Source organism: Choloepus didactylus, chromosome 8, assembly GCF_015220235.1.
Source record: "Choloepus didactylus isolate mChoDid1 chromosome 8, mChoDid1.pri, whole genome shotgun sequence".
Classification (NCBI taxonomy): domain Eukaryota; kingdom Metazoa; phylum Chordata; class Mammalia; order Pilosa; family Megalonychidae; genus Choloepus; species Choloepus didactylus.
Window position 1 is genome coordinate 78097107 of NC_051314.1, and position 13856 is coordinate 78110962.

The following is a 13856-nucleotide window of genomic DNA, read 5'->3' on the forward strand; positions in this document are numbered from 1 at the left end:
TAGGGACATGTTTGTTTTCTGGGGAATAGAATTCAATTTTCCACTCCATATATCTATAATCATAGCTTCTGAACTTCCCTTTTCCAATTTTTTATTGAATAAGAAACTTCTGTAAATTCTGAGCATATCATTAAGAATCGCGGATTCCTAAGTCACTTTTATCTCCCCCATAGCATATAAATAGATTAAAAACTCCTGCTTCAGGGTTTGAAAAATTTCTATTTCCATCCACGGAATTAAGATTATTTAATTTACATCATTCAAAACACAGATGTGTGAGAATTAGATCAATATTGAGGAGAAATAGTTTATAAGACATTGTATCTGTTTTGGGGATGTGGTGTGAGTAGCTATATGGTGTGTTATAGGAACACAGGCTCAGCACAACAGAGACTCAGCAAATGATGGCTTTGTTATTTAGAAACAAAAGATCCTAAAGTGCAGGGGAAGAGATCCCCTCAGGGCCAATCCTGGGGGAGGGCTCTGCTGTTTAGAGTAGGTGGCTGGCAGTTCTGCACACCTTGCTTTGTGTTGGAAATGAGAGACATCTGTGCTGCCTGAAGGATAGGCACTCCCGGGTGGGGGCCATGTCACTGACAAAAGCTCCTATGAAGCAACATTTGTGGAGAGTTCCAGCCCTTAGAAGTACCTGAGGCTTGTTCCTGGTTTGGGGTTCAAGGCATGGTCAGGCCATTCTTTTAGACCAAACCTTTGTCCTGGCTGTGGAATGGAAACATAATGAGGGGGTAGGCCAGGGCTGGGGGATGGTCTCTGACTTGTCTGGGAATTCCCCAGCAAGGGAGAAGCTCTTAACGTGTGCTAAAGAAAATTACATTGTTTATTATACTCCAGATTACTACAGAAGATACATGTTTAGATATGAGACACAGGAAGCAGAAAGGAGTTTTATTAATATGTTATAGATAAATTTCCTCATCATATCTTCCATTTATATTGTTTCTTTTTTATAGTTTTAAATATACCCATTTTATTAGTTTTTATTTTTATTTCTCAATATTTAAAATGAAAACCAATACTAAATGTATGAACATTTTATTTCCTTTATTGTGCATATCAAATAACCACCTAATAAATTGTATCACTCCAATTATTGGTGGAGGAGGAATATGGTCCCATGTGAGAATTTATAAGAAAACTTCAGCTGAAATACTAATATTTGGGTCTTATCATTAATAAACATATATGGCATAACAGAATTAAGATAATCTTTAATCTTTGATGGGTGCATTTTTAAAATATGTATTACAATATTTAACCACTTATGATGAAATCAATTTAATTAACCTTAATTTAAAATATTTAACTACTTCTATTTTGTAAACATCTATGTTCCTATAATCCATTATTTAAAATAATGATATATATATATAAACCGTTCTGATTATGAATTTTCAATGCACAGAAAATGTTATGCTCATTTGGGACATATATTATTGTTTAAAAGTATGAAATTGGAATAGTAAACAGCTTTTCTAACCATCTTGATTTGTTTGAATTCCCATTTTACTCAGGAAACTACAAAGCAGAAACAGAGGGCAATTGAGCCAGGCTGACATGCCAAAGATCCCTTCAGTGCTAATAGAGACCCCTACTTTGTTAGGAAAGAAAAACTGTGATAAACAAGTTAAGCTGACTGCCAGCAAGTCTGCTGATCTTCACCAGATAGCCACAGCCTTCCACAAACCTTTTACTCATGCAATTTGCTGATTAAAGGACTGTGACCCAAGGGCACTCCACTCCAGACAACTCATGACCCCTCCCAACTCAAGTAGCTCATGCTTCCCTCACTACTCTTGCCCTGCCCCCGCCATCTTCCCTCTGTCCCAAACGGCCATATAAGCTGCTTCTCTGAACCCAGTCTTTTGCCCAGAAACTTCCTTTGGTACTGCCCTACAATAATGCTACTTCAGCTTAATAAACTTCTTTTGTACTTCAGTCTTCAGAGTCTGTGCATTCTGTTTTCAGTGTCACAAAAGTATTACTAGAATTACTTCTTTTGAGTACATCATGGATTGATTTAGTCTGTTGTAAGTTCCACAAGACTATTTTGTTTCTTGAAATGGGACTCTGTTTACCCACAAAAAGCCCAAGTGTTTTCTCTTTTTGGAAAGCAAAAATGCAGGAAAAAATTCAGGGCAATAGAGTGCTATATTGAGTCATTGACTAAAGTTTTATTCATCCTACATCTCAATATATTTTTATTTTAAAAGTATATAAACTAAAATTACTCTCCACTTCCATTTATTTAAAAACATATTCCCCTAAATGTACAAATTTAAATAATATTGGTCTACAGATAATATCACGTAAATACTATTATGACAATATTTTTAATTAAAGATGAGCATGTTTAAGACATATTACTCAAGTTCTTAACTTCGATAATTGATAAATATGATTTACTTTGACATTAAAAATTACTATGCTTCAACAGTTTCTTCATTATGCACTCTGTATTGCTTAAGGGAATAAATTTATGTCTCCCAAAGAAATCTTAGACATAATCTTAATATCTTAAGAAATAATCTTAATACTATCTAGCATCTTAAGGATACTAAATAATCACAATCTCCACTTAATTAAAAGTATGCATGTGTCTTATGGAACTCCTCAATTAGAGAGTGACTAAATATGTCTCAGGATAAAGAGTATAAAGTATAAATTATCTATCTTTCAGATCACAGCTGTAAGAGGATGACGTGTCTAGGAAAATTGTTTCCCCTAGACATGGAGAAGAGACTCTAAAATTTCACAAATAATGTAGCCCTTTATCACTCTTCCATAAAATGTAAAAAGTATGCAAACAGCTGTCTTTATCATCACTATATTCCCAGAACCTAAGATTAAGACTAACACATAACAAACTTCAAAATATAATATCATGGTAGTGATTCTAATTACAACCAGGTTTTCTGTTGTCAGTGAGTGGAAAGATGTAAAACTTTAAAAACAATCCTGACATCTTTAATGATCTAGTGTCATCTAGACATTGGCCCACATAGAACATCAAAATGAATTCTTAAAATTTTCCCTAAGGTTGGAAAAAAAGCATTTGTTCTTAGCATAATCTGTTGCATTTTAGTGAATGCCAACTTCTACTGCTCCAATTTTATGTTTCTTCTTCTTGTAAAGTTATATGATATTCTAAAGAAGTAAATTTTTCTACATCTTATTCTGCTGTGATTTCAGGCCACTATCAACTAATCTAAATTTGTGCTAATTTGGACCATTGTTCAGTCCTTGGTGTTTTGAGAACACTAATCTCTAGTGCCTTTTGTTTATTCATTCAACCAGTCCCCTGAGTCCATTGTAAATGAAGCAATTAAAAATAAGGCTAGCCTGAATAAAATTACTTCTGCACAGAAAATCACATTATCTTGCCCCTCAAATTTCAAAAGGCATTAGATCAGTTTCCATTTCAACTATTCTTTATTTTGTTGCAATAATGAAGATATTTCCTTAAGTGTAAATTGGTAGGATATCAAAGAATCAACCCTCCTTGGAGAAATTTGGTTGGATATATGGAAATGGGTTGATATATGCCCTACTTATGACCATTGTAGAGAGGCTCTTGAACTTGTTCCTTATTTTGAATATTTTGGATATTTGGTTACAAATTTAAGATGACAGAATCAAAACAGGATGCTTAGGCTTTTGAAAAATCCCCAAATTTTAAAATTTAAACAAATTAAAGGAGCCATCAGCGATGACACCTTGATTAAACCAGTCCTATTTACCATGAAAGTAAGTATGCCCTTTGATTTATTTTTCTAGGAATATAATTTTGATTTTGATAGTGTATGTTATGGTTTATAGATGTAATCTAAATTATGCAAACATTATAAACTAAATTACATGACACAATTGTTATGAAATAAATAAATGATGGAAAAAATGAATAGATTTTAATAATTTAAATCAACGATTCTGCTCTTTATATGGTGAATACTTTGTGATTGTTTTGACTACATGGTTTGTTGTGTTCTTGTCTAGATATTTCTTAATAATTATTTGTACTATAACTAGTATGAGTAAACCACAGAATTATTTTTGTACAAGATTCAAAATAATTAACTTGATGTATTTTAACATGAGCAGATATAAATGATGTGTTTACTTTTGCACAATGTAGATTTTATATGTACTGATAATTGACACAGATCACATAATGGCAAAATACAAAAAACTGCATATCTTATTACCACAAAGAGAATAAATTATAGGAAGGGAAGTGGATATACCTCCTTCCCAGGAACTTTATAGGCAAAATTTCTGATCAAGTTAGTTCTAATAATAAATTTGACAAATCCTGAGGAAATGTTATTCCTATTTTCAAGCTTTGAATCATCTGAAGAATACAGGGACCAAATGGGAAATAACAAACTCAGGAAAGCTATCCAGACATTTTAACTATTTTAAAGAATGAACTTAAATTACAGCACATATATGTCAAATAACTTTAAATATGAACAACCAAGTATGCATATCCTTTATAGCATCAGCAGAAATATCAGGAGCTAAAAAATGAAAAAACTCATCAATTTTTGCCTCATCCAAAACTTCCATTGAATATTGAGCAATTCTCATTCATTACTCCTCAAGAAAAGAATATTATTATGGAGAAGTACCACATTACTCTGGAAATAGAACACTTGCAGTTTACAAAAATAAAATTAGGACTTAAATAAAAGTACTACTTCACCTATAAGACAGTAGGCTCATGTATGTAGGTGGTAAATAAAAATATATTCAAGAAGAGTACATTTACAGACCATTACAAGAGACCATTGTAACGGAGTATTAATTAAAATTAGAAATAATTGAAATTAAAATTAAACTTTGGGTAGAAACCCCATCTAGCCATTAAATATCTCTCTTTACACACTATCAAGTATAAATAACTCTACCTAATGGACAACGGTGCTGTCTCAAACAATTGTAAAAGTTTGAATGGTGGGTAGGGAAAATAAATGCTAATTCAAAATAGAGAAGTAAAATTCATGTTGAGAGTGCAAACAAAAATTCTGGGTGTTATGTATTAAGGGAAATCAGAAAGTGAATTCTCAGATTTTTACTTTTAAAAGTTTTAATCTCACAGATTTTAATCTCTATTTTTTTCAGTGAATATATTGAAACATTCAGAAGACATAGGTTTATACTGAAATAAATGAGGATACTATGAAGGAAATGCCAGAATAATTTGGAAGTTTAGGTAAAAAATTAACAGACTATATAAAGAGCATTTTGTTTCTATATACTACAAAGTCATTTTTGTTTAAAAGTAAAAGGCAAAAATGGTTTTTAAAAAGGTTTTTAAAACTGTTTAATATTGTAATAGCTTTCTTATTTCTTCACCTATGTTGCAGATAAAAACCAAGAAAAAAAGCCATAAAAAAAAATGAAAAATAACATATCAGTAACAGAGTTCATTCTTTTGGGATTAACAGAAGACCCAAAATGGCAGGTTGTACTTTTTATATTTCTTCTTCTTACCTACCTGCTAAGCATGACTGGGAACCTCATCATTATCACCCTGACCTTCTCAGATTCTCACCTACGGACCCCCATGTATTTCTTCCTTTGTAACTTCTCTTTGCTAGAAATATCATTCACTTCTGTCTGCATTCCCAGATTCCTTGTTACTATTGTGACAGGGGACAGAACCATTTCTTACAGTGGCTGTGTGGCTCAGCTATTTTTTTTCATTTTCCTGGGGGTGACAGAGTTTTACCTCCTAGCCGCCATGTCCTACGACCGCTACGTGGCCATCTGCAAACCACTGCATTACACGACCATCATGAGCAACAGGGTCTGTACTCTGCTTGTCTTTAGCTCTTGGCTGGCAGGATTCCTGATCATCTTCCCACCAATAGTCCTGCTGCTGCAGTTGGATTTCTGTGCCTCCAATATAATTGATCATTTTATCTGTGACTCTTCTCCAATTCTGCAGCTTTCTTGCACAAACACGAGCTTTCTAGAACTCATGGCATTTTTTTTTAGCTGTGGTGACACTCATGGTCACCTTGACACTGATCATCTTCTCCTATGCATATATCGTTCAGACCTTTCTGAGAATTCCTTCCACCAGTCAAAGGAAAAAGGCCTTTTCCACATGTTCCTCCCACATGATGGTCGTCTCCCTCTCTTACGGCAGCTGCATCTTCATGTACATTAAACCTTCTGCAAGGGAAAGAGTGTCTTTAAGTAAGGGAGTAGCTGTGCTCAATACCTCAGTGGCCCCGCTTTTGAATCCCTTCATATATGCACTAAGGAATCAGCAAGTAAAGCAAGCCTTCAAGAACATGGTGCAGAGAGCAGTCTTTTCTTCAAAACAATGATTGTGCTTACATGAAAAATACATCCTAGAAGGCAAAACTGAGTGAAAATCTCTCTGCTCTTCTCTACATAAAATTGTTCTGAACATTTCATTCCTTCAGCCAGATCTATTTATATATCAACATCTCTATTTTCCAATTAGCCTAAAAACCAGGTCTTACCTATTTTCAGTTATATACAAAATGCTTGATTGTTCACTGTATAACTTAATTTTAGGTAAACCAATAATCTCCACTGTTTCTCATATCAAGGCAAGGTAAATTATGAATTCAATCCATAATAAGAGTGGATGCTATAAAGTAAAAGATAACTAAAAATCTCATTCAAATATATTTTATGTGAAATAAATATAAATATTTATCTTAATGTCTCTAAAATTCCTTCTTTGGTATCATCAGGAGAATCATGTTATAAAATTAAACATACTATTAAAATGTCTTCTTGAATTTTTTTATAAACACATTTAAGTTTATGGAAGTATTAAATACAATTTTAAGGTAAGATGTGTTTTCAGAATTGTTATCCCTATTATTTGAAATGAGTATATATTGATTTTGTGTTAGTTTACCTAGACAAAAATAACAAAGTTTCAGTGCAATAGAAGAGATGATATTTACTTTACATTTTTCCTTTGGCAATATTTCCTAAAAAAAATGATTATTTAGTTGATGATTTCCAGATTTCTGCCAATCATATTTGATAAGAGATACCATGGTCTGAAAAGTTATGATAAAAACTATATTTTGTATTCAGATTCCTTCAGCGCATACAAATGGTATTTTCTATTTATGTGAAGAAAAGAATCAGAATTAGAATGGTGTGAGATACTTTCTCTAGAAAGAGTATCTTGGAAATGATAGATAAATCATTTATATCTTTATTTTCCTTTATTACTAAATATATAATACTGTCTTTATTTTTCCACAATCTCTTTCACAGAACGTTCCCCTTCCCTTGCATATCCAACAAAATGACTGATCTAATAATCTTGGATAATGTAAAGAGCTCTATGTATTTTCTAAGTTCCTGAGAGAAGTACCGTTTCTTATTGCTCATAGAAGAGATTGTCCTAAAGTACTCACAAATTTCTTACCTTTGTTATTTCATGGAATGGTCTACATTTTATTTCAACCAGAATCTAATATAATACCACTACAAAATGGATATTAAATAATTATCTTAGTTGACTATGAGTTCTTTATTGGGGCATACAATTTTAAAAAATGTAACAATACAAGTTTCTTTCGTAAGACTATAACAAGCAAAGAGCAGTGCAAAATGAAAATTAGGATTGTAGAAAAACATGCAAATGTTAATTAAATGAATATATACGGGATGGATGATACAGATATATGATAGAAAGAGAAAAGTAAGTAGGTAGATAGTGGAAAATGAAAGGGTAAGAGAATGATGATCTTCTTAACAGAACTTACAAAGAAGTAGATCTAAAAGTCAGTAAATGTAAAGATGTAACTATCACAATATATCTTTCCAAAATTAAAATTGTTAGGTTAAATATTATTTTAAATTATTGAGAAACAATGAAACTTTGATTGCAAATGTGAGGTTTGGTGAGAAAAGCATGTTGGAGATCATGTTCCATTGAGGCTTTCTAATAGATGATGTAACTAATATTTATTATTTACACTGCAATGCTTCAAAAACAATTATTTTTTAACAATAATGAAATTTTCATTTATGTAATGATGAAACAAAATACCATCTGTGCCATGAATTTTTTGTTACTCACATTGCAATTACTGTGATGTTATTGTTTCTTGGCAAATTGTAGCATAACTGTCATTTATTTTCATGAGTAAATAAGCATCTTGACGTGTATTTCTGACAAATATAAAGTTGAAGGGTAACCAAGTATAAAAGTTTTTTAACATTACTAAGAATTGGAGCTTCATTAATTGTAATTCCCTTGAATCATTCTTCAGGCTTCGGATATTATCAAATGTTCTCTAAGAGAATAATAATCATTCATGGACCATTGAAATCCCTGGGATCATAAAAGATGATGATTGGTTGAAGAAAAAGTTGTAATCTTTAAAAGCTTCTTGATCTCAAAATCTAAATATGACTCACCCAATCAGGCAATTTTGGAAGCGCCTTGCCTTTTGTCTTACATATTTAAAATATTCAGAATGAAAAATGGGCCAAATGAATAGAGAATTTAACCATAATAGAAGAAATGAACACTAGTTTATCTTGTAGCCTCAAGGCATTTCTGCCCTGATCATAATCAAATGGTTTGCATTAAAATATATTCCTTTGAGAAGAATAGAGTTGTTGTTATACTACCTTCCTAAGACACACTACTCATTTGGGCTTCTATTAAAGGCAAGCCATATTTGTTTTCTATATAGAAACAACTCCTTACCTACCTGAGGTGGGGGGTTTATCCAACTCTCTTTTAATCATTTTTATAATTTCCATTTGGTTTCATAAAATTCAGTTATTTTTTCTTTACCTTTAATTCACAGAAAGCAAAAGGAAATATTTATATACAGTTTTTGAAGAGCTTATTCTATCTTCAATCCCTCTTTATATTGAAATCATGAATGCAATTGAGCTTATGAGGAAAAGAGGTGAAAATGATGAAAGGGCAAGAGGAATCACCTGAGAGCACAGAAAGGCTATTAATTTTTGCTGTGAATAAGACTTTTGGCTGGACACTGAAATGAAATTAATTTCCATTTAAGGCATTGTTCAGAACATCTTCTACAAGAAAAGAGTATGCACACCATTTTTATGTGGCAAAAGAACTATTAAGCAAAACTCTATATGAAAAGGATTACTGTTAGGAACAACTCATTAGTAAAAAGATCTTATAGCCTATTGAAATACTTAAATTTTCCTCCTGTTACGTTTACCAGGGAATGATAAAGAAGCATTCAAGGTTTATCTTAAGAAATTTTTATATAGTTGAGTAATTTATGATTTCTGGAGTTTCCAATGAGTGCTGAAATCTCTGAGATGAGAGGCATATGCAGTCTGAAAAGGGCCAAACTTTTACGCAAACATTTACCACATGTCTAGACTACAAATCTAATAGGCTATTTTTAAATGAATGAATGAATGAATGCATGGAAACCCTCGGCTCTGGTAATAGAATCAATAGACCTTTCATTTTTAGGTCCATCTCTTTGTCTCCGTTGTCCAATTATGCTCTTAACTGCTGTTTCCTCTGTTAGTTTGCCTCTTCCAAATCTAAATAAGCATTGGTTTCTCCTATAATTTCAACTGGCATTCTGCTTCTACAGTTCTGCAATTTCTAATGGTAGAAAAAAACAAAACAGACATTTACTTACACAAATTTTACAAAGTACCAACAGTCCTATAACTCCAATAAGCAATAAATTAATAGAAAAGAAAAAATTAAAATATAAAAATAAATTCTCCAGAGGTTCCTATACATAGCCTATACTAGGTACATATATGTAAATACATATTTTGTATATATAAACAAAAATTATACACAAATTCATATTAACGTTTACATATAATTGCACACATATGTATATTCTGTAAGTATATCTATATCTCTTTATCTATATATCTTTCTTTTCATACACATGCAAATTTCCAAATTAAAACTTGAACTGAATGTTTATGTAGAATTTGGAAATAGCATGATTTTTGCATGTCTTTCTTAGATTAATTGAATTTCTCAGTGCAGTGGGTCTTTACTTGTTAATAAGGACATTAACCACCCATCTGTAAAGACTGGGGATCAAACATTGCCACTATTATAATAATCACACATGTACTCTACTTACCCAACTTGGATTTCTAACATTAAAATTTATTTTTCCCAATGCAAAAAATAATTCTTAAAACCACTTCAGAGCAGCAATTTGGTTTTTGTTTGAGAGTAATGGGTATTCCTAGAAGGCTTTTAAACATATACAAAAATGACACTGGTTGCAGAACCTCAACAGACTGAAGGAAGATCAGGGAATTGAAGCGTCCAAAGAGAAATGGTACAGGAGGCGGGGCAAGATGGCAGACTGGTGAATTGTATATTTTAGTTACTCCTCCAGGAAAGTAGGTAGAAAGCCAGGAACTGCGTGGACTGGACACCACAGAGCAATCTGTCTTTGGGCATACTTCATACAACACTCATGAAAATGTGGAACTGCTGAGATCAGCGAAATCTGTAAGTTTTGCCAGGCTCAGTCCCGTGGGAGGAGGGGCTGTCAGCTCCGGGAAGGAGAAGGGAGAACTGCAGTGGCAGCCCTTATCGGAAACTCATTCTGCTGATCCAGACTCCAACCATAGATAGACTGAGACCAGACACCAGAGAATCTGAGAGCAGCCAGCCCAGCAGAGAGGAGACAGGCATAGAAAAAAAAAAAAAAAAAAACACGAAAAACTCCAAAATAAAAGCAGAGGATTTTTGGAGTTCTGGTGAACACAGAAAGGGGAAGGGCGGAGCTCAGGCCTTGAGGCGCATATGAAAATCCCAAAGAAAAGCTGATCTCTCTGCCCTGTGGAACTTTCCTTAATGGCCCTGGTTGCTTTGTCTATTAGCATTTCAATAACCCATTAGATCTCTGAGGAGGGCCCTTTTTTTTTTTTTTTTAATCCTTTTTTCTTTTTCTAAAACAATTACTCTAAGAAGCCCAATACAGAAAGCTTAAAAGACTTCAATTTGGGCACGTCAAGTCAAGAACAGAACTAAGAGAGCTCTGAGACAAAATGCAATAATCCAGTGGCTGAGAAAATTTACTAAACACCACAACTTCCCAAGAAAAGGGGGGTGTCCGCTCACAGCCACCATCCTGGTGGACAGGAAACACTCCTGCCCATCGCCAGCCCCACAGCCCAGAGCTGCCCCAGACAACCCAGTGTGATGGAAGTGCTTCAAATAACAGGCACACACCACAAAACTGGGCGTGGACATTAGCCTTCCCTGCAACCTCAGCTGATTGTCCCAGAGTTGGGAAGGTGGAGCAGTGTGAATTAACAAAGCCCCATTCAGCCATCATTTGAGCAGACTGGGAGCCTCCCTACACAGCCCAGCAGCCCAGAACTGCCCTGGGGGGACGGCACTCACCTGTGACATAGCACAGTCATCCCTCAACAGAGGACCTGGGGTGCACGGCCTGGAAGAGGGGCCCACTTGCAAGTCTCAGGAGCCATACGCCAATACCAAGGACTTGTGGGTCAGTGGCAGAGACAAACTGTGGCAGGACTGAACTGAAGGATTAGACTATTGCAGCAGCTTTAAAACTCTAGGATCACCAGGGAGATTTGATTGTTAGGGCCACCCCCCCTCCCCAACTGCCCAGAAACACGCCCCACATACAGGGCAGGCAACACCAACTACACACGCAAGCTTGGTACACCAATTGGACCCCACAAGACTCACTCCCCCACTCACCAAAAAGGCTAAGCAGGGGAGAACTGGCTTGTGGAGGACAGGTGGCTCGTGGACGCCACCTGCTGGTTAGTTAGAGAAAGTGTACTCCACGAAGCTGTAGATCTGATAAACTAGAGATAAGGACGTCAATAGGTCTACAAACCCTAAAAGAACCCTATCAAGTTCAGCAAATGCCACAAGGCCAAAAACAACAGAAAATTATAAAGCATATGAAAAAACCAGACGATATGGATAACCCAAGCCCAAGCACCCAAATCAAAAGACCAGAAGAGACACAGCACCTAGAGCAGCTACTCAAAGAACTAAAGATGAACAATGAGACCATAGTACGGGATATAAAGGAAATCAAGAAGACTCTAGAAGAGCATAAAGAAGACATTGCAAGACTAAATAAAAAAATGGATGATCTTATGGAAATTAAAGAAACTGTTGACCAAATTAAAAAGATTCTGGACACTCATAGTACAAGACTAGAGGAAGTTGAACAACGAATCAGTGACCTGGAAGATGACAGAATGGAAAATGAAAGCATAAAAGAAAGAATGGGGAAAAAAATTGAAAAAATCGAAATGGACCTCAGGGATATGATAGATAATAAGAAACGTCCAAATATAAGACTCATTGGTGTCCCAGAAGGGGAAGAAAAGGGTAAGGGTCTAGGAAGAGTATTCAAAGAAATTGTTGGGGAAAACTTCCCAAATCTTCTAAGCAACATAAATACACAAATCATAAATGCCCAGCGAACTCCAAATAGAATAAATCCAAATAAACCCACTCCGAGACATATACTGACCACACTGTCAAACACAGAAGAGAAGGAGCAAGTTCTGAAAGCAGCAAGAGAAAAGCAATTCACCACATACAAAGGAAACAGCATAAGACTAAGTAGTGACTACTCAGCAGCCACCATGGAGGCAAGAAGGCAGTGGCACGATATATTTAAAATTCTGAGTGAGAAAAATTTCCAACCAAGAATACTTTATCCAGCAAAGCTCTCCTTCAAATTTGAGGGAGAGCTTAAATTTTTCACTGACAAACAAATGCTGAGAGAATTTGCTAACAAGAGACCTGCCCTACTGGAGACACTAAAGAGAGCCCTACAGACAGAGAAACAAAGACAGGACAGAGAGACTTGGAGAAAGGTTCAGTACTAAAGAGATTCGGTATGGGTACAATAAAGGATATTAATAGAGAGAGGGGAAAAATATGACAAACATAAACCAAAGGATAAGATGGCCGATTCAAGAAATGCCTTCATGGTTATAACGTTGAATGTAAATGGATTAAACTCCCCAATTAAAAGATATAGATTCGCAGAATGGATCAAAAAAAATGAACCATCAATATGTTGCATACAAGAGACTCATCTTAGACACAGGGACACAAAGAAACTGAAAGTGAAAGGATGGAAAAAAATATTTCATGCAAGCTACAGCCAAAAGAAAGCAGGTGTAGCAATATTAATCTCAGATAAAATAGACTTCAAATGCAGGGATGTTTTGAGAGACAAAGAAGGCCACTACATACTAATAAAAGGGGCAATTCAGCAAGAAGAAATAACAATCGTAAACGTCTATGCACCCAACCAAGGTGCCACAAAATACATGAGAGAAACACTGGCAAAACTAAAGGAAGCAATTGATGTTTCCACAATAATTGTGGGAGACTTCAACACATCACTCTGTCCTATAGATAGATCAACCAGACAGAAGACCAATACAGAAATTGAAAACCTAAACAATCTGATAAGTGAATTAGATTTAACAGACATATACAGGACATTACATCCCAAATCACCAGGATACACATACTTTTCTAGTGCTCACGGAACTTTCTCCAGAATAGATCATATGCTGGGACATAAAACAAGCCTCAATAAATTTAAAAAGATTGAAATTATTCAAAGCACATTCTCTGACCACAATGGAATACAATTAGAAGTCAATAACCATCAGAGACTTAGAAAATTCACAAATACCTGGAGGTTAAACAACACACTCCTAAACAATCAGTGGGTTAAAGAAGAAATAGCAAGAGAAATTGCTAAATATGTAGAGATGAATGAAAATGAGAACACAACATACCAAAACCTATGGGATGCAGCAAA

At 34.7% G+C, this 13856-nt stretch overlaps 1 protein-coding gene across 1 annotated transcript; it reads left to right on the forward strand.

Annotated features, from left to right (window-relative positions):
* The first annotated feature begins 5419 nt into the window (after nt 1-5419).
* LOC119541854 (olfactory receptor 6C75-like) lies at nt 5420-6359 on the forward strand. The gene is given in 2 exon segments (XM_037846168.1): nt 5420-6010; nt 6012-6359. Coding segments are annotated over 2 exon segments (939 nt in total).
* The last annotated feature ends 7497 nt before the right edge of the window (nt 6360-13856 follow it).